The sequence below is a fragment of the Chrysemys picta genome, chromosome 13 (genome assembly GCF_011386835.1).
Source record: "Chrysemys picta bellii isolate R12L10 chromosome 13, ASM1138683v2, whole genome shotgun sequence".
Taxonomy (NCBI): Eukaryota; Metazoa; Chordata; order Testudines; family Emydidae; genus Chrysemys; species Chrysemys picta.
In genome coordinates, this window is record NC_088803.1 from 39,682,517 (window position 1) to 39,707,726 (window position 25,210).

At 40.6% G+C, this 25,210-nt stretch overlaps 1 protein-coding gene across 5 annotated transcripts in view; it reads left to right on the top strand.

Moving 5' to 3' along the window:
* The first annotated feature begins 381 nt into the window (after positions 1-381).
* Positions 382-25,210, top strand: part of PTPN1 (protein tyrosine phosphatase non-receptor type 1) — a 58,233-nt gene continuing 33,404 nt past the window's right edge. Inside the window, exon 1 of one of the 5 annotated variants that reach the window (XM_005286234.5) lies at positions 382-602. Coding sequence is in view for 3 of the 5 variants with exons in the window: in XM_005286232.4 (XP_005286289.1) it covers positions 447-602 (156 nt within the window). In the remaining 2 variants the exon portion in view is untranslated. Of the gene's footprint in view, positions 603-15,150; positions 15,245-25,210 lie in introns of those variants that run through there. The other 4 variants (XM_005286232.4, XM_042858338.2, XM_005286233.4 and 1 more) reach the window with 4 other exon arrangements.

Genomic DNA, 25,210 nt, shown 5'->3' on the forward strand with positions numbered 1-25,210 from the left:
GCCCATTTCAAACAGTTGACATAACTCTCCTGTCTGTCTGAGAGTCCCCAGGCCTGGGGGAGGGGGTTCATAACTCCCCTGTCCGTCCTCAGGTGGGGGGGAGGCACAACTCCCCTGTCTGTCCTTTTGGGGGGGCACAGGTCCCCTGTCTGTCAGCCTCCGAACGGGGGGGGGGAGGCATAGCTCCTCTGTCTGTCCTTGGAGGGGCCACAGGTCCCCTGTCTATCTGTGAGTCCTCAGGCCTGGGGTGGGGGGCACGGCTCCCCTGTCTGTCATTTGGGGGGGGGGGGCACAGGTCCCCTGTCTGTCTGTCAGTCCTTAGGCCAGGGCGGGGGCACGTCTCCCCTGCCTGTCTCTCCCGGGCCGCCCCTCCCCCAGCGGGGGCGGGCCCGGAAGCGGCGTGGCCGGCCTGGCAGCGTAGTTCCTGTGGCCGGGGAGGGGGTGACATGCAGAGCAGGCAGCGGCGGCCCCGCGAGCAGCTGGAGCCGGAGGAACAGGGAGCGGAGGCGGCGGGGGGCCAGGCTCGGGGGGCCCCCACCATGGAGATCGAGAAGGAGTTCCACCGGCTCGACCAGGCCGCCAGCTGGGCCCTCATCTACCAGGTGAGGGGCCGGGCCGGCTTCCCCAGCGCCGGCGGGGAGCTCTGCCGCCTCCCTTCCCCGGGCCCCGGCTGGGGGGAGCCGTGGCCCCCTGACCGCCTCTCTGGCCCGGGGCCCCGGCTGGGGGGCGGGAGCTGCGGCCCCCTGACCGCCCCGTCGGCCCGGGGCCCCGACTTGGGGGGGGGACGGGAGCTGTGGCCCCCTGACGGTCCGTGCGGCCGGGGCCCCGACTGCGGGGGAGGAGGGGAGCGCTGTTCCCTTCATAGCCTCTGGCTCTGGGCCCTGGTGGGGGAACTCTGCTCTCCAGCTCCGTCATTTATTTCCCCCACTACGGTCCTGCTCAGGGCTCTGTGGGGACCTCCGCCCCCTTCTCCCCCTGTGCACGTCTGCCCCCCCCTCCCCGCTACTTTCTCAGGCTCTTGTAGAGGGGAAGCTCTGTGCCCGGTGTAGGGCTCTGGGGAACGAGCTCTACTCCCCCACCCCGTCCTGCTCGGAAGTTTCCTTCCCGTGTCATGGGTCTCTAGGGGGAGTGCTGCAATCTTCTTCCCCCGCAAGTAGCCAGCCCGTTGTAGAGGGCCCTGTGGGAGGGCGGTCCCTCCCTTTTCTTCCAGGTTCTTTCCAAAACCAACCTCCATATATGACTCCTGGGTGACGGTCCTTAGTTCTGCCCCTTCCCACACCCTTGCACAGCCTTCTGCACTGGGCTGGAAGGAAACTTGTCCTCCTCTGCCTCACCCAAAACCCACACCCTATTGCAAGGCTCTTGGGGAATGGTGTGCCCCCAACCAGTCCTCTGTACAAAGCCCCGAGGTGAGCTTTTCTGCCCCCTTTCATTGATATATCTCTACGATACAGCTCCCTGTATGGGGCCCTGGAGGGGGAACTTAGTGATGCATATATTTTCCCCCACAATGCACAGAATAGAGAACTGATACCCTAATAATCCCTCCCCCTCCAATCTCAGGATGGATGGGGGAAGGAGTTTGTGGTACATGTTTTCTGAACCATCTTTGTACCATCACCACCCCGCCCCACCTAAGGAGAGGCAATAAATTCCCTTCTCTGCCTTTTAACCTCTTCTTAAGCCCTGAGGGTATGAAGTCATATACTCACACACCAGCCCACTTTCCTAGTGGAGTGATGGCGGGGTGGCTGTTGCATTTATGTGGCTTTTGAATCATTTTAATAATATAAAGGCTGTAAAATTGGTTAGGTATAGATTTGTGTATAACTGTGTGGTATGCCCAGGGTAGAGGTTATTTGTCAATAATGGTATCTATATAAAATATCTTTAAATTGTTTTGCTATTATATTTACCCAGAAATATTTCAATTTCATAGTGGCAGACTTTAGAAAAAGATACATTTGTTATTTCACTGGTAGTGTGGTGGGTTTTGAGTGTGCAGTCCTAATTTACATTGCCTGTACTTTTAACAAGCTCCCTGGACAGTATATCCCCAAAATAAACAGGATGTGAGAGAGGATAAGGAACACTTACAACTAGGTTGATAAACTCAAGCTCCTAATATGTTGAGATCAGGTGGCATTATTATAAAATAACAAAAGTTTTTGCTGTTAATGTATCATGCTGTCTAGTTTCTCCACTAAGGCGATGTTGTGTGTGATTGGGTTATCTCTTCCCAAGCCTCTTATTTATTTATTTTTAAGCTGATGTTTTGTAAGATCTTTTAATGGGTGTTTGACAGTGTTTTAGTTCATATGCTGCCAAGTTGCTATGATCTACAGAATGGATCAATATGTGAAATCGGGCTCCTCTGCCCATTCACTCTGAACTTCTCTCACCATAGAGTTTTACAGAAGTGGCATAATTGAGTTTGTTTCACATCTACAATATGCAGAGTGCAGAAAAATCTTTAATGGAACATTTTGAGCTGCTATGGGAAAGATGTTTGCTTCACAAAATTAGAGATGAAGAGTGAAAGAACACCCAGTTCTAGGTTCACTTCTGGGAAGATCTTCTACTGGTCTGAGTATTTTGCTTCCTGCAGCATTCCAAACTTGATGTCTGTTGAAAGTCATGTGAATCTGTGACAGTAGGTTTTTTTCTAACCTGTTCTTGAAACATTTGATGTGTCACAGACCCAGTGCTCAGGAAATAACTTTGACTAATGTATTACAAAGTTGGTCTAATGTTAAGGTTGTGAATTATGACAGCAGAAATATAGAAATTCAGTTGTGACTGCTGCGTCACTTTTAACTTGCGTCATCCAACTGAAGTTCTTACCCAATAGGTAATATAGGATTATGCTGCAACAGCCACTGTATTTGCAAGCAGTTACTAGATTTGGGCTGTGGAAACAGCCTTGAAAAGGATGCTCTGGATGTTCATAGCTTTTTTAAGTTGAGCTCTTTTAGTTACCAGCTTGTACTGAATTTGAGCTGGCAGTGATCAAAAGAGACAATCTGATTGCCATTTGACTTTTGTGAAATGAGTTAGTGGTGGGTCATGTTCTAGTTCCTGTGCATGTGTCACTGAAGAACACTAACTGGCACCTTTTGCTGGCTGTCTCCACAGGTCCATTGAATTTAAGGCCTGGTCCCCACTAACCCCCCACTTCGGACTAAGGTACCCAAATTCAGCTACGTTAATAACGTAGCTGAATTAGAAGTACCTTAGTCCGAACTTACCGCGGGTCCAGACGCGGCAGGGAGGCTCCCCCGTCGATGCCGCGTACTCCTCTCGCCGAGCTGGAGTACCAGCGTCGATGGCGAGCACTTCCGGGATCGATTTATCGCGTCTGGTTTAGACGTGATAAAATCGATCCCAGAACATCGATTGCCTGCCGCCGAACCCTCCGGTAAGTGTAGACGTATCCTAAGTATCAGGTCAGAGTAGCAGCATGTTGGCTGGGCAGCATGGGGATGTTTGTACAACAAATGTCAGTTGTATCCCTTGTGAAGGGTAAATAGAGAATTCACTCGCTGGGGTTGACAGCTGTGAGGCTGTCACCCCTCACCAACACTCCAGCAGTGTGTGTGGTCCACTGACCTCAGTCACTTGGGACTTAGGTAGGTATGACAGAGTGCTAGCTGTAGTACTCTGGTCACTGTCTCCAGTTGCATCTGCAGCCTTCTGTATGCTGTAGCAACTTTAACCTGTTTCCATGGGAGTTACTGACACGAGGTGGTAATGGCTGGGCTAATGAGGTAATTACTTTAGTAATAGGAATTATATATAAAAATATAAATAAAATTGGTGGGAACAGGAAGTAAAGAGGCAGCTCAGATGGTGAGCTAGGTGGAAGAGAAAAGTGATGTGAAAGGCTTCTCCTGTTGTACACCTGTGCTACTCCTGTCCTATTTTGCAAACAGTCAATTAAAGGTACACATGGTGGAAGAATAACAGTGTGTGTCTTGTGGCTGAGGGACCACAAAACCAGGCTAGGCAGGGGTCCTCACTAGATAGCTCAAGAAGCAGCCTGTGATGGTATGTATGTGCTGCAGAGACTACCATAGTTTTTGTTAGTGTTCTCTTCTCTGATATGGATGAAGGCTGGATGTCGTCTGACTCTCTTTGCCTATCATCTGCCTTTGGTACCATTGGCCATGAGTTAGTGGGGATATGATTGCAGACCCTAGTAGGAGCAGAAAGTGTTTTGTTTTTTAAGTATCCTGGAGTGTAGTCATGAGCAATGGCTCTTTTGCTGAGACAGCAGTCTTGTGGGGTTTCACCAGTTGCAATTTGTCATCCTCTCCTGTTTTAATGTCACTAAGGGGGTGTTAGAGGGATAAGTAAAAAGCGTTTCAGTATCCCTTAACAGTCAGCTTTACATTTAGATTCCATCTCACCTGGCCAGTGTGGTTCAATAACTTGCTCTAACGTAGTCTAGCGAGGTTCAATTGACCCCTGAAACACTGAGATGATATTTGGAGGCTGAGCAATGTAACTGGAAGAAAACAAGGACATTTCAGGTCAATTTAATACAGTTTTCTTTGTAACCCAAGTCTCTTTTTGGGGCCCAAGTTGCTTCTGGGTGTCCAAATATCAACAGTAGCCATGTTTTTCTAACCTAATTTGGATGGGAGAAAGCACATCTTTCTTTCACATATGGACTTTCATGACAGTCAAAGTATGGACTGTAGCAGAATGGATTATGTTAATGGGTTGTCAATGCAACTTTCCTGTGTATAGCGTCCTTCATCCAAAGATTAATGCATTGTGGTGAGACATGTGTATGTAGCTTTGCCAATCTGGAGGGATACTGTTACATTTTTCCTGATATTCTTCCTCCGGTTTAACAGGTCATTAGCCTTATCAGAAGTTTCCAGTGTCTAAGTGGTATCAAGCTAACTACTAAATGTCCAGGAGGAGGGTGTAGACCATGTCACTTCATATTGCCCTGAATGAAGCTTAACAGCAATTAACAAACCGACTCATTAGCTCATATTCTTGGACATAGGTGCCTGACCAGGTTGCATTTAGTATAGGGGCAGGATAATGAATGCTACAAGGAGCTCAAAGCAGTAGCGGACATGGCTAGCTTGAATCACTCTCATTGTAGGTGTGGGAATAGACAGAGGTCAAATGGCTATGTGCTGATGAAGCTAAGTGGGAATCTGTCATCTTCTGCAGGATCAGGAGATCTTTGGTCATTGGTGCCATGTGACTACTAAAACTCAGGCACCTTTTTAGTGGGATAGGAGGGGGCTACACTCAGCTGAGAGCATATAACCATTGCGAAGGAACAAAAATAAACCACAAGAAGACAATCTTTCTGAAATGAAGTACTTCGATATTGTGTGAACATTACAAAACATGATGAGATAATCGGCCCAGCGTTGAGTACTTAGTGGAGCTACTTTGGTTCACCATAAATGATTGCTCAAAAATGGGAAAACGTTTGTAAAACACTCAATTTTTTTTGACCAAAAAAATCCTCTCAACACTTTAACCAACTCTGTTTGCTACAAAAACTGTAGAGCATGAGATGTTTTGTCTTTGGCATCCTTCCAAGGAAAAGGGCCCAAGCTTATTCTATGCCAGTGTCATAAGAAAAACTCTTGCTTAGAAAATACATGAATAAAGTGAGAAGCCATTCTAGACCAGTTACAACGATGTAAGTATGCCTTGCACCGCACATACAAATAGGGTCCTCTACATGAAAAATAGCAAGCTCAAGAAAGAGTTGGGACAAGGGTAGACAGTAAATTTAAATATGAGCTTTGCAATATGAGACTGTGGCAGAGGTATGCATTTAGAAAATAAGTGGTGTATGGGTGGGTGAATGACATGTTCAGTACATAAATATCTTCAAAAGGATCAATAGGAATGAAGAGAATTCACCCTCTGAAGATATCCCAACAAGGAGCAAAAGCCTGAAGCTAAGCAAAGTTTAGGTTTGCCGTTGAGGGAGGAAGTATGGTGTGTAAAGGGGACACTCAGCCATAACAGTAAATGGACAGTGAAACATCACAGTTCTCCAAGAAAATAGACAAGATAAGATTTTAGTGAGATTGCTGCAAGGAGTAGTCCTTCAAAATGCAGGGTGACTTTTTGTAGGCCCCAATATATAACTCTATCAGCTATGTCTAAGGAAATGCTCAAATATTGGCAGGTTTGCCCACTACAAGATAAATGTTACTCCCACTAAAATAAACATATAATAAAGAAGCAAAAAAGGCAAAAAGCCTGATGTCTTTCCATTGCAGTTCACTTTTAAAAGGGGCACCATCTGCTTGATCTCTAACAAATAGGAAAAAAAGAGTTAAAATTAATTTCAGGTACTATATCTGCCCCTGAATCCCTATGCTACTTTTTATGGTTTTACAGTCACACTTCCATGATTTCTTATTTACATTCTTTTCTTTCTCCCTTTGCTGTAAGAGACTGGTTATAAAGGGGAGACAGTGAAATTGACTGCACACAACCTGCTCTCAAATGCAGAAAGAGAAATATTTTCCTTAATCCTTCAATAATAGGAATCCTAGGTGTTACTTGTATCAATGGTAGATCAAAAGTTTTTGGACAGATTACTTTTTTGATTGACAGTGTACCTTTTTAAAATATGCTGCTTAGGCTTTAAAACCTTTAACCTACCTAGTTTTAAGGCCTATGGGCAACTAAACTGAAGTTTGTGACTTAAATAATAGGTTTCGTTTTTCCATCATAAGACCCAGCTTGCACATGAAACTAACATGAATTATAAATCAAAGTTGTCTTGTCCCAGAGGTTGGGTACAACTGGGGGCTTCTAGTCCTTGGCACTTGAGTTGAGAAACTGTTGCTTCTTTCTAGGTGGCTACTCTAACTGGGAGTGTCAGTTCTGACTTTTGTGTGAATGTTGATTTGGTGTATAATAGTGGAATAGTAGTTGCAATCCAGTATCTGAATTTACAAGTTGTTACTGTCCAAGTGTTGCAAAATGCTTTTATATGTTGGACTCCGTATAAATCAAACCAGGCTTGGGTATTTGTAACGGACTGGACGACCGGGGATGGTCACTCGATAATTGTCCTGTTCTGTTCATTCTCTCTGAAGCATCTGGCACTGGCTGCTGTCAAAAGACCGGATACTAGGCTAGATGGACTGTTGGTCTGACCTAGTATGGCCATTCTTATGTACAAGTAAAATGTTGTTTTCATGGTGGGGTGAGAGCATGGCCCAGAGGATGGGGGGGCACAGGGTTGAAAGTTGGGAAACCTGAGTTCTGTCACCAGTTTTACCACTAAATTCGTGTCCTTTGGCAAGTAAATTAACAGCCGTACCTCCTGTTTTTTCCACTTGTAAAATGGAATTATACTCAGTAACTAGATATCCATGGTGCAACTGATTTATAAAGCACCTGTGATTTGAGACCTCATTACTGTTGTGTGGGAAGGAAAGAAACAACTCTTCAGTAAGATCTTGATCCTGCTCCCATTGATGTCAGTGGGAGCTTGGCCATGGATTTCAATGGGAACAGAACTGTATCCTGTTTGCCAAGAAAACATGAACATTTTACTACTCCTGCCAGAAAAATCTAGCAAGACAATAATAATGCCATAGGCATAATCTGCAAGTGAGTGGCATATCAGGTACTTATAAATAGTAATCATGAGCCCTAACACCATTCTGTTGTAATGCTGAGCTGCTATAATAGTGGGAGTTATACATCATACAGGGATTTTCTCCTTTGACCATTATCTCTTGCTTTACAACTGAGTTTTCTTCTCTCAGAACAGAGGCCTTTTTGTCTGTCAGAGGAATAGCCTTTCTGTACTGAGTGAAAGTGTTGGAGAATGTGGACTGAGTAGGAGGCTACATCTTATTAAAATTGAGACTGATAAACATTGGCACATGAATGTTATTTTTAAAAACATTTTTGAAAAATAATTTGAATGGCTAGTTGAAATGTCCCTGGGTTGGTTTTAATACCAATGTTTTACTTTATGTTGCTAATTTTAAAAGGACTATTTCTTGGTATATTAAATCACAGGAAAGGGATTACTGTAAACTGACACTTATAAAAAAGCAAACATGTACGGTGACTGTCCGAAGACTTTTGGTATCTCTAAACATTTTAAATGTGCATATTTATATAATTATAAATGTAAAACTTCATTATTTTGAAAATAAAACTGTTAGCACATGTTCATGAAATAGTTGTTGAGAATTGCAGTGTACTAGCACCTGTCACGGGAAAGCAGATGCTCAGTAATTACCCTAAATGTTTGCAGTTCTTAGGGAAAAAAATCACCAGGATTGGAAGATAAAACCAGTTCTCTCATCTGTAAGTGAAACTTGAGAAGAAATTCAGGAAAAAAATCTCTCTTTATTAAACCACCAACCTGTTGAAATTCAACTTGATCACTGTCACCCTCGATTAGTTTGTCATGTGTATACAAGTGTCTGTTAAGTTCTGTGCTTCACTTCAAGTTCAAGGACTGTTTTGTATGATGGTGGTTTAATAAGGAAAAAGTACCCAGTTCTAAGACAGCTGGGGAAGATGAAAAATAATATCCTTTCTGCTCTGTTCTGTAGGTGTAGAGGATGTCCATGATTTATTGAAAAGCCTTTCTGCAAGAAGTCTGAAACAATCTTTGTACAAGGCAAGCTATGAAAATATTGGTTTCAGTGGAACTAGATGACCACTTTTCAAGTGGGCTTAATATACTTATTCTTGTCATTGGCAGGTATAACTGGTTTTACACATTCCATGACACTAGTCTTAGACAGCTAAGAACACATTCTCTCTGAACAACAGCATTCTACACGAACTATGAAATCTTAAACTGCAAGGGTTAAATTTGTGAGAGACAAGGAACAGGCCTTTCATGATGGCTGGCCCAACACTGTGGATCTCCCTTCTGGAGTGTGATCAGAGATCTTGCCACTTTAAATTTCGCTTTTCTCTAGGGCTGTCGATTAATCACAGTTAACTCACGCGATTAACTCAAAATTAATCAAGGTTAAAAAAAAAAAGTAGTCACGATTAATTGCACTGTTAAACAATAGAAAACCAATTGAAATTCACCTCATACAAATACCGAAATGCAATTTCTTTATCGTGAAAGTGCAACTTTAAAATGTAGATTTTTGTTTTGTTTTGTTTTGTTACAGAACTGCATTCAAAAAGAAAACAATTTAAAACTTTAGAGCCTACAAATCCACTCAGTCCTACTTCTTGTTCAGCCAATCACTCAGACAGGCAAGTTTGTTTATTTTTACGGGAGATAAAGCTGCCGGCTTCTTACTTACAGTGTTATCTGAAAGTGAGAACAGGCATTGGCATGGCACTTTTGTAGCTGGCATTTCAAGGTATTTACGTGCTAGATATGCTAAACATTCATATGCCCCTTCATGCTTTGGCCACCATTCCAGAGGACATGCTTTCATGCTGATGATACTGATAAAAAATAATAATAATGCATTAATTAAATTTTGACTGAACTCCTTAGGGGAAAATAGTATGTCTCCTGCTCTGTTTTACCCACATTCTGCCATATATTTCATGTTATAGCAGTCTCGGATGATGACCCAGCACATGTTCGTTTTAAGAACGCTTTCACAGCAGATTTGACAAAATTCAAAGAAGGTACCAGTGTGAGATTTCTAAAGATAGCTACAGCACTCGACCCAAGGTTTAAGAATCTGAAGTGCCTTCCAAAATCTGAGAGGGATGAGGTGTGGAGCATGCTTTCAGAAGTCTTAAAAGAGCAACACTCCACTGTGGAAACTACAGAACCCAAACCACCAATAAAAGAAAATCAACCTTTTGTTGGTGGCAGCTGACTCAGATGATGAAAGTGAACATGCGTCGGTCAGTCTGCACTGCTTTGGAGAAGCAAAATAGTTATGTTCATCTACGTTTTTTTAATTACTAAATGTGAAACACCTAAAATTCTGCTTGACGTGCTACTTTGAGGTATAGTTTTGTAGGCAGAGCATGAGATGAAGTATCTCTGACTTCAATAAAACATAATTTTAAATTATGCATGGTATAGAAGTCTAAATCAGTGACATTACCATGCTTACTTGTGTGTTTTTTTTCTTAAAGTATTTTAATTTTCCTTCTCTCTCTCTCTCTCACTCACTCACCCCCACCCACCAAAGCTACACAAAGTCAGTCAGGCATAGATAATAGAACTTTGCAGCAAAGTTGAACTTCTCAGAAATCCAAACATAGTAAGTAATATAGATAGGAGAGGAGACCATGCATAAAGTAGTTAACCACCGAGCTAGTTTATATGCCACTTACTATTTTCAATCTTTGCTATTGAATGTCATAATGTATAGTGGCTGAAAACACAGAGAGAAGTAAGATTTCATACAGTGCACACAGCAAATGAAAACTACTAAATAGCTAACTTGCTCAGTGGTGAAGGATTCCACAGATTTTAAAAAGAGAAATCTGAGATTCAAAAATTTTGAGGGCTACGGTAACCTCACAGTCCTATCTCTCTTGAATGATTTGGCATCTAAAGATCTTTGACTCTGCTAAAAATTAATTTTGACAGATGAGTTTGGCAATCTGTTATTTGTCACATTTAAAATGAGAAGTGCAGAAAGCATTCTGACGCACCACATATTCAATTAACTGGACTGTGTAGTCAGATCAGTATAGATTAATATGTTGTCCAATAAATCATTAAGTTCACAGGAGTATTTGGTTTTCTAAACTATGGGAGATACTTCATGAAAACTAAATTATAAAGCAGTATTGGTAAGATTAACCTAATGCTAAGAAATGGGATCATAGAATTGGATGCAGTTGACTTTGAGCATATGCCAGGAAAGCAGGGAAATTCAAGAATATGAGAGCTAACTTAAAAGAAGGTTCTTTGTACAGGCATGACCGATCTTAACATGTTGAGAAGGAGAATGGGAGAAGATAGTGAAAGATCTGTTTGGATAGCATATTGCAAGATCTTCCAAACAAAGTTTTTAAATTAGAGGCCTTTTTGTTTTAACTTTGGGGAAGTTAGTTCCAGCTTCCACCTCATACAAGCTGATGTGCTAAAATATCAAATGTTGACCAAATTATTTCCATGAGTAGTTATTGCCCTTCCACTCATGAGTAGTGAGGTGGTAAAGGGCATCAGAGTTTGTGGAAAAGTTAACAGAACCTCTGAGCTGGCTGTGATTGATCACTTTTTTAATATCTGAAAAAATGAATGGATTTTAACTCTCAAAAAATAGTGCCATGACAAATTGTCATTGCTCCTGACTGTTCTGTGTCTCATGTGGAGGTTCATGTGAGTACATTTCCACCTTAACCAGTGGCTTATGGCCTCTTCACCAACTACCTATCATCTGTTCCTATCCACTCTGTTATGGTAAACCAAATGCTATCTTAACATTTTAAGAGTAGTCTTTTGAAATTACTGGTTTAAGGCATATATATGTATGTTCAACTTCCAAAGAGTTAATCCTTTGAATGGAAAAACTGTGAGATACAAGTTCTTATATGTAGCTGGACAGACTTACTTTGGGGACGGAGAGGAGAAATGGGTTAGGAGCTGGATTTAATGAAAACGTAACCTGGTTTAGATGAATCTATTGTGGCTTTATCTGGGTAAGTACTTTTAATAATATTTCAGTATTTACATTAATGAAGCTTATTTCAGAGACTGTCATGCTTGCAGACTAAGGCTGTATTCCTCCTCTCTGGAACATTTGGGCATCATCTTGTCTTTTCACGGTTGCTTCCTGCTTTAATAGGAGAGCCAGGCAGTAAGGTAGCTCTTTATTTTCTTTTTTTCCCATTTCCATTTTTCCTTCAAGAGATAGTGCTATGGAAAACAGTAAGCAGCATGCTCTGTGCAGCAACCGTCTCCTCCCTTCCATAGCAGTATCTTTGTTTTCCTTCTGTGCATACAACTGCAACTCCCACCATCTGAAGCTATAGCTGACTCAGCTGTTGATTCTGGTGAATGCACTGCAAACACAAACCATGAGACAAAAGAAGAAAGGTATCTTCACTACAGGAGGGTAAAATGTTCAGTGAGGGTTAAGATCCCACCTTAAAGGATATTGGTTTTGGGCATCAGTGATTTAACCAGGGTTAAGCGTGTAGCTCAGTGTTTTTCCCTTGTTGTGTAAGAAATTTGAATCCTCTCACAATTAAAAAAAAAAAAAAAAAAAATGTTGGAGGGAAATTTATGCCCTTGGTTTCACCACATAGCCCCAATAATGTTAGTGGAGCTGCACAGGTACTGTTAAGGGCAGAAAGAAAACTGTCAGATGTCTGGTAAACAGAAAATGTACCATTTTTTACTACCTCGTTGGATTCACTTATTTTTAAAGCACAGTTGTTGATGGTTAGGTTGATTAGGTTAAAAATGAATGCTCTTCTGATGCATTTTCTTGCCTTTCCAGCTCAGAACTTCACATTTCCACGGAGATGCTTAGTTTACCAAATATAGAATGTGTCTCAGCATTAACTAAAAGCTGTTCTGTTTGTCAGATCCTTTGTGGAACAGGAGTAACTGGTGGACATACAGAGTAAATGTTCTCATACCCCTTTTTTTTCTTGTACACATTTCAATGAAAATTACTTGTTTATATCATCCTGTAATTCCACAGCAACAGGTTCCAGTATTATAAACAGTGTGACCTTTAAGTGTGATCACAAGGAAAATAGATAAGATCTATTTTTAAAATGAATCTTTTGACTAAGATAGATTCTACTTCCTTTTGCTGGCAAGAAAAATAACCCATATTGGGTCAGATGATCTCAATTCCACTATTACATGAGGCCTGTTTTTTTCCACTGCCCTGCACAGTCATTTATACCTGTGTAACATTAGTGTGAAATGGGTATAAATTGCCACCATTCTGACTGGTAGCATTTTACACCCACTTCTGGCAGGTGTAACTGATTGCACAAGGTGCAGGCCAGTGGAGGGAAAAATTGGCTTATGGCCTTTGACACAAACACTAGATTAACTGGGATAGCAAGAGGCTGAAGTTGGGAGAGGGTTGGGAGTTGGAGGGAGAATTGTACAAATACTAAATTGCGTCTTAAACGTAAAAACTACATGCATAACATGGGCACTTTTTTCCCAATTAAAAAAGCTCCTCAACATGGAGGAAATATTACAACTGACCAGTACAAATGTTGTTCAGTGACTGCTACACTAGTCTAGAAGGTCTCCATAAACTATCCTTGTTCTCCTCCTTTATACAGCTGACTGAACCACAGAGCAATATTTCTTTCCTAAACTTTTGATAAAGGGAAGTTTTCCGCATAAGCTGCAATTTGCCTACTTGCGTGTGTCAGATAGTGGGGATGATAGCATGCCAGGTTCACAAGAAGTAGTGAAGAGCTTGATGAAAACTGCTAGTTAAATCAGCAATATTGATCTTCTCCAAAAGCATCACATAAGTGCAGCGCAAGGCTTCTCTTACTGATACTGTTTCATAAGTAACATAAAACTTCAAGCATAGTAAGCACCTGAAGGATAATATCTGCTGTGATCCAGCAGCTGCATCCTCTGATTCGAGTGCTCCGCCAGTATTACTCAACTGCTGAGTCCCCATCTTTGTCAATGAGTGTTGTCAAGAGGACTAGTCAGAACAAAGAGGGGGTGGTTTCCAGCCAGTAGTATAAAGCAAAGAGTTTGCCTGTGACAGTGGTTGCCCTTAGTCACCATGTGCTCTAGTAGAGCTGTTATTGAAGACTCTGCAACCATGAACTCAGATGCTAAAAGCTAAGTCATAGAAATGTGGTATGTATACTGTATAAGAGTGAGAACGTGTCTTCTCAGTTAGTGCCTAGTTTCTTGAGGTGGCATGCTGAGGCAGAAGGGGGGTAGAGGTAGCAGTGGCTCCAGGGATTGGGGAAGGGGAGGGCTCATCAAATGCTTCTTCCCACAACAGAAACGATGGCAAAGTCTGAAGCCCCAAACCAATAAACTAATGCTGCCACAGATGAGATCAACACAGCCACCAGAGCTGGCATGCCACTCATAAGAGTGGCAAGGCACCTTGTGAGAGCCACCTCAGCTTTTGAACTTGCTGCCTCATCCCTGGTCTGAAGTAATCCCACATTATCAACTTTAAGAGAGTGTTGCAAGTCCCATATGTTTTCCCTAGATATGGAGGATTTGGAATATTTTGGGAGATTAAGATTTTAAATGTTTTCTGATGCTAGGTTATAGAATCATAGAATATTAGGATTGGAAGAGACCTCAGGAGGTCATCTAGTCCAATCCCCTGCTCAAAGCAGGACCAACACCAACTAACTCCTCCCAGCCAGGGCTTTGTCAAGCCTGACCTTAAAAACCTCTAAGGAAGGAGATTCCACCACCTCCCTAGGTAACCCATTCCAGTGCTTCACCACCCTCCTAGTGAACTAGTGTTTCCCAATATCCAACCTAGACTTCCCCCATGGCAACTTGAGACCATTGCTTCTTGTTCTATCATCTGCCACCACCGAGAACAGCCTAGCTCCATCCTCTTTGGAACCCCCCTTCAGGTAGTTGAAGGCTGCTATCAAATCCCCCCTCCCTCTTCTCTTCTGCAGACTAAATTACCCCAGTGCATCAGCCTCTCCTTGTCATCCCTTCTGTAGGGGGGGGTGGGGGAAACTGGACACAATACTCCAGGTGTGGCCTCACCAGTGCCGAATAGAGAAGAATAATCACTTCCCTTGATCTGCTGGCAATGCTCGTACCAATACAGCCCGATATGCCATTGGCCTTCTTGGCAACAAGGGCACACTGCTGATTCATATCCAGCTTCTCATCCACTGTAATCCCCAGGTCCTTTTCTGCAGAACTGCTGCTTAGCCAGTCGGTCCCAAGCCTGTAGCTGTGCATGGGATTCTTCCTTCCTAAGTCCAGGACTCTGCACTTGTCCTTGTTGAACCTCGTCAGATTATGTTGGCTTATTATTGTAGAAAGTGTTATTACATGAGTAGTCTAGTATTTTTATAATTGTATTTTGAAAGTGTGTCAAGAAGGATGCAGAGCAAAGGAAAATCTTTTTATGGAATGAGTGTATTTAATCAAAAAATACCTGAGCTTCCTAGATGCAAAGCATTACACCGAAGTTATATTATATCATTTATGGACCAGAGACCCATTATGTTGTGCTCTGTACAGAGGCAGAAAAAGATGGTCCCTTCCAGGATTAAACCAGACTCAACAAGAAAGGAAGTTGCTTAGTTTTTTTCTACAGCATCTGTTCTGGACTCTGCAAAGGTGAGTCACTTGTGCTGCTCACAGAGGCTTATGTGCCATTGTTGTGACGGCTTTAATAGCAGTAAATAAGATAATACTGCTACTTAGATTAGTGGTGCTTCCAGCAGTAGTTATCCAAAAAAACAAACAATTCCAAATTTTCTCAGGTGTCACTAGGATACCTGTGCTGTGTGAACTCCAGAATTTTAAGGTCATTTGCCTGTCCTGTAAGGATTCTTAATTGTGTAAAACCTTCCCTACAGTGTGCATTCTCCATATCAGAGACTTTATATATGTAAATTCCTGTGCTTTTGGTTCTCTAGGCTTTGAATCTGCCATTAAATACACAGTGCTCCCATCCCCACTTCTAGCAAAATATGGTACTGCGCTTATGTGCAGGCTTAGTAGTTAATCATCCATGGACACTGTTGTGTGCCCGGTGGTCTTTAATTTAACGTATCTAAGCATTTTTTTTTGCCTATATTTTTACCCTTTTGTTTTTGTTTGCATTCTTAAGATGTTTCTGGAGGTGGATGTACTCCATACTTTTTATTCAGTGAGCTTCTTTAAATACTAGTACTGCTAACGGGGGTTTGAAGTAATCTTGCTTAAACATGCTTTATAACTTGGGAGCTGATATCGGCCAATGCTGACAGGAAGTGGAATTTTATGAGCAAGAGACTAGTCAAGTTGCAGGGTGTGGTGGAATCGGCATGGCAGTGTGGTCTGGACTGTAAAAGAGTATAGGGAAGTAATAGGAGGTGTATGTTTCCAAAGAGTTCCCTAAATATAGAGATGCAAGTCCTTGCTAGTCATTTGGCTTTGCAGAGGGGTGGTCCTTGGTAAATTGCTTTGGACACAATGCTAATAGATCATGAAATGAGAAAGTGTTTATCCTATCTCTCCTGTGTAACTTGCTTTCAACTCTCAAATCTGAATTGTTAGCATGAAGAAAACTACTAAAAAAATCCCATGCATGCTAGCCTTACCTAGCCCTGTTTTTGTCTTTAATGTGCTGGAGTGTTACAGTGGTGCCCTAATTTGTTAGCATGTCTGTGAAAGACATCAGGACATCCCTATTTAGCACCAGAGTCATTCTTTGAATCCAGGCTGCTTCCACCCTTCAGGTGAAAAAAATGCATAAGGCCCAGTTCTCTCTTGGGGTATGTCTACATTGCCAAAAAGTATGTTCTTAGCTTGCGTTAGCTAACTCAGGTTAAAATAGCAGTGAAGATCAGGCAACTTAAACTCAAGTTAGCAGCTTGAGACAGAGCCTATAGGGGATCCTGGGTTTAGCAGCTCCAGTTCAACGAGAGTTAAATGCTCAGTTTCCTTGTCTTCACTGCTATTTTAACCTGGGTTAGCTAACCTGAATTAACACACTTTCTTAGCAATGTAGACATACCCCTACATGAATAAGGTCTGTTTGTATATATGATACACCTCTCCCCTGATATAACACGACCCGATATAACACAAATTTGGATATTACGCAGTAAAGCAGTGCTCCAGAGGGGCAGGGCTGCGCGCTCTGGCGGATCAAAGCAAGTTCGATATAATGCAGTTTCACCTATAACATGGTAAGATATTTTTTTTTTTTGGTTCCCGAGGACAGCGTTATATCTGGGTAGAGGTGTATGTATGGTGCCGTCACCATAGCAGGTGTACTTTGCCTTGCTATGGTTTCTGTATGCTAGTTGTTCGTTATCACTTTGTAAATTACAGAAATAATGCTAAATTAAATGTAGAATAAGAGGCAAGAATATGGCCTGTTTTCATTGTCCTTTGTGAGGTAGCTGGTTTTGTGTCTTTCTACACAAATTTCTTAAGCTGCTTGTCAGTCATAGATGGAGCAAGGTATTCAGAGCCTACTGTTAATCTCATACAGAACTGGAATTTATATTTAATTTTCAATCATGATCAAATTCCTTCAAATTATGTCTTTGTTCCATAAATATACTTTCTTGGTGCATGTTAGCAAAGACTAATTTTCACAAATGGAGACATTTTTTCATTGCATAATAGAAGCCTGTTCTCTGTAGCAAAAAAGCATAGAATTTTAGCATAAAGAAATTAAGAACTTAAATTTATATTGCATTTAGAAGCATATAAGAGAAGCTAGTTCTTTTCTGTCAGATGCATGTGTGTCTAAAACTTCACTCAACTAGGCTTATGTGAACTGTGGTCCTTTCTCCATTTATAGGATTCAGTGGTTACGTTTTTGTTTCTCTTCAAGAAAAGTATTGATTTTTCTTAGAACAGAGTTTACAACACTCTAAACATTCATCAAGTGCACACAACTGAAGTTTATCTGTTATAATATTCTAAATGAAAGCCTTAATCGAATATAAAATTTCTGGGTGTTACATAAAAGTGTACAGGCCCAAATGGGGAAATGGAAGTAATCCTAATCCAGCTTTCCTTTTTATTCCCAAAAGGATTTAGTGTGAACTGCATAAGTGATTTGGTAACAAGGAAGAGGGCACCATTCAATAACTTGAAATCTGCCTACAACAAGCACTTAAGTTTGTTTTCCAAACTTGCATATTTAAGTAATTGCATGCCCATGTTTCTCCATATTTTTCATGATCAGCAGAAATATGCTACAAAACAGATTTACAAACAAATTTAACTGTCCATGCCATTTTGTAGTGTAATGGTTTCTACACACACACACACCTTTGATCTTTAAGCTCAATCAATAAATGAGTGATAAAGCTAGTTTAAAAATAAATAGTTGGAGTTTATTGGTTAGCTGTTACCTAAATAAAAACTACCTGAAACCTGCGAATTCAGATCTTGGGAATGTAATGAAAAACTGCTAGTGAAAGTGTGCATCTTTGTTGGGTCTGCTGTGATAGCAAGGGTGAATTATTGCATGTGCATGAACAAAATGCATGTGTAATCCTGGTAATTGTGCATGCACTCAGTTTTTAAAATGTGGATTTGAATATCCTAATAATGCTATGATGTTTTTACTAACAGTGTGACAATACCTCTGTCTCTGCAGAGAGGGCCTACCTCCGCTGTTTACTGAGGGTTAAGTTTGCAGTAGAGCACTCTTACTCCGTAGATTGTAAAACACTAAAATGCCACAGGATTTCAACCAGAAGAAATTAACTGTGTAAAAAAGGGAAATCCTCTTGCATGATGGAGTATAATGTTGTTCATCTGATATTCAGAAACACTTCACTAGTGTGGTTTTTTTGTTTTGTGTTTTTTGTTTAAGTCTTTAAAGCAAACCTGTAGAAAACTTGAATTATCTGCACCCCTTTTAGGTAAGATAATTAATAGACCAATGTATGGTGCAAAAGTCTTTAACTGTAAAGTCTGCATCTTGTTTTAATGTGTTCACAACTTCCTATTTAAAAATTTGTGACTCCCTTTCCTGTATATTTTAATACTGTCTCTATAATATCTCATAGTTTTAGATACTTGATTTTTATGCAAGAGGAAAGAGAACTGGAATTCTCGACTATGTGGTGTGTTCTGTAGTGGTGTTCAAAGTGTGAAAATAATACTGATATTACTAGCATTGATATATTCATAAAGTATTAGGTGTGTTATACCTAGTACTGACAGGATTTTTATCCTGTTAATATTAGGAGTTGTGCAAATCTATTAAACTTAAATGGCTTATTTTAGCCTTCAATGAGTGTACTGCTAGCCTAGTCAATTCAGGGTTGAAGTTATGAGAATAGTTACATTTGCATGTGCTTAAGCAATAAGTGTAAAGATTTTCATCCTTCAACCTCTGACTTCAGTATTGAGTGGTCAGTCTGAGTGAAAAACTTAGTAAGTCCATAGTCTTTTATGCCACAAGCATTCACTAGACCCTAACATTTGTTGTTTTCAAGGGTTTAACACCAATTTTATTGGTGGGTTTTATTTTTTTTTATATATTTTATTCACCCAGAGAGGATAAGATAAGAGTATAGCAGTTTGCATTGGTTATTCTCTTTCTCCCCCCCCCCCCCCCCCACTCCCACCTGCCCTGTTTGTAACACCCTGATAAAATGAACTGATGTAGTACATTTAAACTAAAGGAAAACTGTTCTGAGGATGCCAGATGGCTCAACAGTGTGATAGCACCTTTTTTTTAACATTGAGTAGCCTTCATCAAGTGATTTTAATAATGCACCATTTCTCTTGGGTTGTCTTATTTTGCAGAAAGAACGGTTGGTAATAAAGGATGAAATCTAGTACATGTGGAACTACCAATATTTCCATTTTAATACTCAGTCTTAAGAATTTAGGATGGGATTTTCAAATGCTCAGCATTGGTCTAACACTGCTTCCACTGAAACCAATGGACGTTTTGCTATTGACTTCAATGGAAGGAGAGTTAAGTCAACACTAAGCACTTTTGAAAATAACACCCTTCCAGTATTGGCATCTGCAAGAGCTTATTGGGCAGAAACTCGGGACAGATGGTCCAGATGCAATATTTATATTTGGAGTTTGGCTAAAAAGAATATAATTTGGTTTCTCATGCAGTACCACGAACTTCCAAATAAAAACTTATTTTCTTTATAGAAATGTAGAGAGAGATTGCAGAAAGTCTTGCTGCAAATCCTAGATGGTTTGGCAATGGAAAGTGTGCTCATGTCCATCAATTTCATAATTTAGCTGCTATATATGTATAGTAGCTAACTCTTCTGTGCACGTTACTGAAACTTTGCACTTGCATGTCAAACCAGAGGTCTACACCAGAAATATATGTTCTTAAGCAAATAACTATGAATCAAGACTCTTTCCACTTCTGAAAGTGCCAGAGAGAAGATTGACTTTACGTTGTCAAATAAGAATGTGAGCCTTTGTAAATGAAATGTTTTAGAAAAAACAGCGGTCAATCTCTAGAGTCCGAGTACCCTGTGGCATTTTATATAACAGTACCATACTGTGAAAACTTAGTAATATAATAGACTTTTAAAAGCTTATGAGAGGTAAGTAACCTTTAGAGCTTTTACAGTATGCAAACCAATGAGAGGCTACCATGAATAAACTAAACTCTAAAATTGCTATTCTAAGCTAGTTTAGAATGTCCTTAGTTCTCAGCAGTACCCATACAATTACCTTTTAAAACTGATGTAAATGTATAACTGTAGGATTTATCACTGTGGAAGAAATAGACAAGTTTGAGGTCAGCAAGCTTGTTACTTATCAGCCCAAAACAGTGCATGCACAAATCAAAACACTTATGTGGCCATGGTGACTGAAAATGTCTGATTTTACACAAGATGAAAATGAAAGTTTCTTGAGGAAAAGTACTTGTATAACAAAACTAATTCACTATGCTTACAGAAAGGTATTTTGAAAGATGTGCTGTAGTCAGTAAGAAACTGATTACAATTCACTACAGAACCAGGTTTCTTTGCTAGGGTGGATTTTTTTTTAAAAAAAAAAGGAGCTGAGATTCTTCTGTAAGTGCATGACTTCAGGAGCTAGAGCTTTTAGAAAAAAATACTGTATATCGCAAGACGCAGGTAAACATGGAAGTTAAGTTGGCAGCTGTGGAAGATTGGAGAATATTTTATATTTTGGAACTAATGTTCAAATAACCATTGTTCAAACTAAAATTTTGTGCAGGACACAATTGTAATGTAAACAGCATATTTGTCAAACAGACTAAGTGTTGCTAAAGAATTGTCCAGGTAGTAGGTTTTATGAAAGCTACTGTTCCCTTCATTCATGACCTTGACATCACTCTACTATAGACTAGAGCCAAGACTATAACAGGCTTCAAAAAAGAACTAGATAAGTTCATGGAGGACAGGTCAATCAATAGCTATTAGCCAGTATGGTCAGCGTTGGTGTCCCTACCCTCTGTTTGCCAGAAGCTGGGAATGGGCGACAGGGGATGGATCACTTGATTACCTGCTCTTTTCATTCCATCTGAAGCACCTGGCATTGGCCACTGTCAGAAGACAGGATACTGGCCTAGATGGACCTTTGATCTGACCCAGTATGGCCGTTCTTGTGTTCTTACTCAGTTTCCATGTCAGCATTTAAAATACTTCATTTCATAAATTGCGTAGAGTGCCAGCAGTAGCAAAAAATGTATGTGGATTCAGCAGTCAGTTTTGCAGAGAATAATAAAGAACAAGCAAAGTCCATACCACAAAGGTGTGATTCCTCACTTGATGATTTTGCATATATTCAGCAACAGTGGCAAATGATCAGAGAAGAATCTCCTGTTACATGGTCAGTTTAGACTCCAAGCTCTGTGGAGCAGGGACCATACCTTTGCTCAGTCAATGCCTCATATGCATCTGGTGGTACTGTATACACAAACATTGGAAAGACATCTGTGTAGAGTAGACACTATATCATACTCCTTACCATAGTGATAGTGCCTTTATAAACTTATATTGCTTGTTTAAACATATTTTTAGCACCCCCCTCCTTTTCCTTATGCTGAATGTTGTTTAGAGAGGGTTTTTTTTTTTTTTTTTGTATTATAAATACATTAGTGGAGAACTTAGCAATGAATGCACTAAACTTAATCTTGCCTAGTAAAGCCCCTGATGGGAGACTATGACCATTTGGTGTGTTGTGACTTGTTGCTAAGTTTTAAAATAGTGTGTCAAGAGTAGTGAACTGAAACTTGTGATAACCTTAACTCCTACACCTCTTGTGCAAAAGGCTTGTGATTTACATTATTTTTAAAATGCTTTCCTGTAGTGTTACCGTCTAAGCTGAACAATATTAAATCAGCTGTGATCACACAAATTTTAAAACAAAGTAAAATATCACCTGTCCTGGTATTTGAACATCTTTTCTGCTGTTTTAAGGTGCAATGTTATAAAATAACTGTACTAGTTTAAGAACTTGGAAAACCTTTTGGCATTTAATTTGAGATTTAGCGTTTGTGTAAAGAGTTTACAAGTTTCCTGATGCTGTCAAGTCAGAAGCAAGTTAGCATTAAAAATAAATTCACAACATATTTTTACTAGTCTTGGTTAGCTGATGGCATATTTATTTGGCTTTTAATATTTTACACACAGACTTATCAAAACCAGCTTCTATAAATGGTTAGTGTGTGTGTGTGTGTGTGTGTGTGTGTGTGTGTGTGTACTGTCCCACATGTTCAACTATATTAGATCTTTGAATTTTTACAAATTAAGTATAGTTTTAACATGCCTTAGTGATGTGCAGGAGAGAATATCCTAAAATTTCTTTACTTTCCAGAAGTCATGCATAGCTGCAACCTGAATCTGGCAACTTTTGAATATCTAGTTCAGTGGTTCTCAACCCACAGGCTGCTTGTGGCCCAGTCAGCACACAGCTGCAGTCCATGTGACATCCTCAGGGCCATTCAGGGTCGGTCTGTCTGTCTCTCTCTCTCACACAAACACAGACTCTGTGGATCTGGCCCATGTAACATATAAAAAGCTGCATATGCGGCCCACAGTGGTAAATAGGTTGAGAACCACTGATCTAGTTGAAGTGTGTGTGACTTAAACTCCAATCCTCATAATAGGCCGCAAAGTAGGTATTATCTCTTTTATAGAATATGGCAGATGTGATTTGACCAGCTTCCAAAAAGTGAATAGGCATTGGGTACAGAGGTCAGTAGTTACAGATTAATCATGTGCTCAACACACTAGATTGCACCCCTCTGTAATGGTCGGAGTAGACTTCTAGGGCAGCCCCAGGAAACAAGGTATTCAAAGGACAAAGCAGTTCTGACTCCCACGAGTAGTAATCCTTTTGTTTTTGCTTGTTTGGATTCTCATGTAGGGGCACCTAAAATCTTAAAGAAGTGCACCTCTTAGGCTCTCCCTGACCCCTCCCCACCCCATCCCCCAGGCACTTCAAAGGAAACATTTCCAGCCCTGACTTCCAGACATCCTTTTAATTTTCTACTCTGACAGCCAGTGCCAAGGACAATCCTGTTCTATAACCTTAATGGTCAGGGGAAGGAAGAAAATAAAATCTAAAGCTCTTATTTTTCCCAAGGGACCTAGGAATACACATCCTACAAGGGCCAAAAAGGACTCCAAGAAATGCTTCTCCTTCTACTGACAGAAGAAGGGTACAATTATTCTTGCATGGCTGTCAACCAAAGGGAGCATTCCCACAGTTGCTAGATTCCTAAAGTAATGGTGATCAAAATTTCCTTCTCCCATGTCACAAACTCAATCACAGAATTAATGACAATAACAGATGAAAGTCTATCTAACTGAAGAGCACAAATGGTGCCAACAAGAACTCAGGAGCATCAGTTGGCCGTAGTCACGGGTGATTTGGTGAACTGATGCATTCAGGAGCCTCATGATACCATGGTAAAGCCTTTTGTGAACCGGCAAAATTAGAAGAAAGATCACTGTTGCGTCATAAGAGTTATTTTGACTTGGCAGAAAGGTGCACTCCTCCCCACCCCCTTCCAGTTTCATAGCAAGGAACTCAGATTGCTGAACCATCAATGTTCTAATCAGATTTCACCCTAGTAACAGTGTATTCCAAAAGTTGACATTCAGGTGTCCAAGGAACAGCTATATAATATAGCAGTGTGTTTATACTTCAAGTGTAATGTATTTATTTATAAGTCCAGCACAGAGATACTTAATGTGTGGTGGTTGTTTTTTTTTTTTTTTACCTCTTAAAACTTACTAGACCATTTAATTTTTGGGATATGAGTTATATGCTGAAATTTATACTAAAATTCTGTAAAGGCCTGAATAAATGTACAAGCTCATGTGCACACACATGTACTGCCTGTGTCCTCTTGGCATGCAAACTACAATGAAGCGTATTAAAAACAGTAACAAAATTCAGTCAGTGATAGACAGGTTTCAGCATGCAGGGCTTTGACTACCTTTCTGTGGAATGGAGTAGTATAACTTCCTTTACTCATTGCAATAGCTACAAACTGTTGATTCCAGGAAGTACTAGAAGAGTAAATTGGATCAGATTGATAAATTAACTGATAAATAATATGGACATAAAGAACCGAAAACGAAAAGGATGTCTGGAAGTCAGGGCTGGGAATGTTTCCTTTGAAATGTATGCTGAAGTTGCTTGTGTTGTGTTTTGTTTTTAATGACTTAAAACACATTTTAGAAATGTTCTTGAAGCATTTGTCTTGAGTAAATGGTTGCAGTGTTTGGCTGTTATGTAGTTAAACTGCTGTGCTACTTGATTAAAAGACAAGCATACTTTCCAGGAAAAGGTGAAAGGACACAGATACCACAGATCAGTTTCGTTTGCCATTCTCCGAATTTCAGGCAGATATTCTAGTGTGAAATGAAATCTTTATACTGAGGCTTGAGAAACAGTAAAATACAAGGATTCAGTCTGTTTCATTAAGTACACTGAGTTTAAGAGTGCAATATGTTGTATTTGAGGGCAAAAGATGAGACCACAAAGCTAATTCTCTGGATCTGATTGCCTTGAAGCCTCTTACTAGGTTTCATTTTATCACTTAATTTGAGGATATCAACATCTGTAATTGGTTGAGAGCTGGAGTTATTGTCACTCTTTCAAATATTGGCGAGTCCAGTCAATGTATATATTCATGCATCACAGATTTTAAAATTGGGAGAGTGGCTGCATACCCATGTAAAGGCATGTTGTTCAGCTGGGAAGTTTCTGGAAATGTTCAGATCAAAAAAGAAGAGGCAAGACTCTTCAGTATTCCTGCCTTACTTACAGATGAGAGAGTCCACAATGTTACTGCAGAGAGGTTCCTCAGTTGAAGAGGCTGAGTGCAGAGATGGTATGGAACCAACTCCCAGGAATCTATTTGGAGCCAAAATATCAACTGAGGGAACAAGACACATTTGTCTTACTGTCATAGATATGCCAGGGCTATTTTAAATTCCAAAACAAGAATGCAAAAACCCAGGTTTCCATGGTTTAACTTTGCAATATGCAGGTAAGCAGAGGGCTGCAATTGCAATTTAAGGCAATTGCTATGTCATTTGGGAAGATGTGATTCAAAAACAATAAAGGGCAACTAGCTTGGCCTCCCATCTGCAGGAT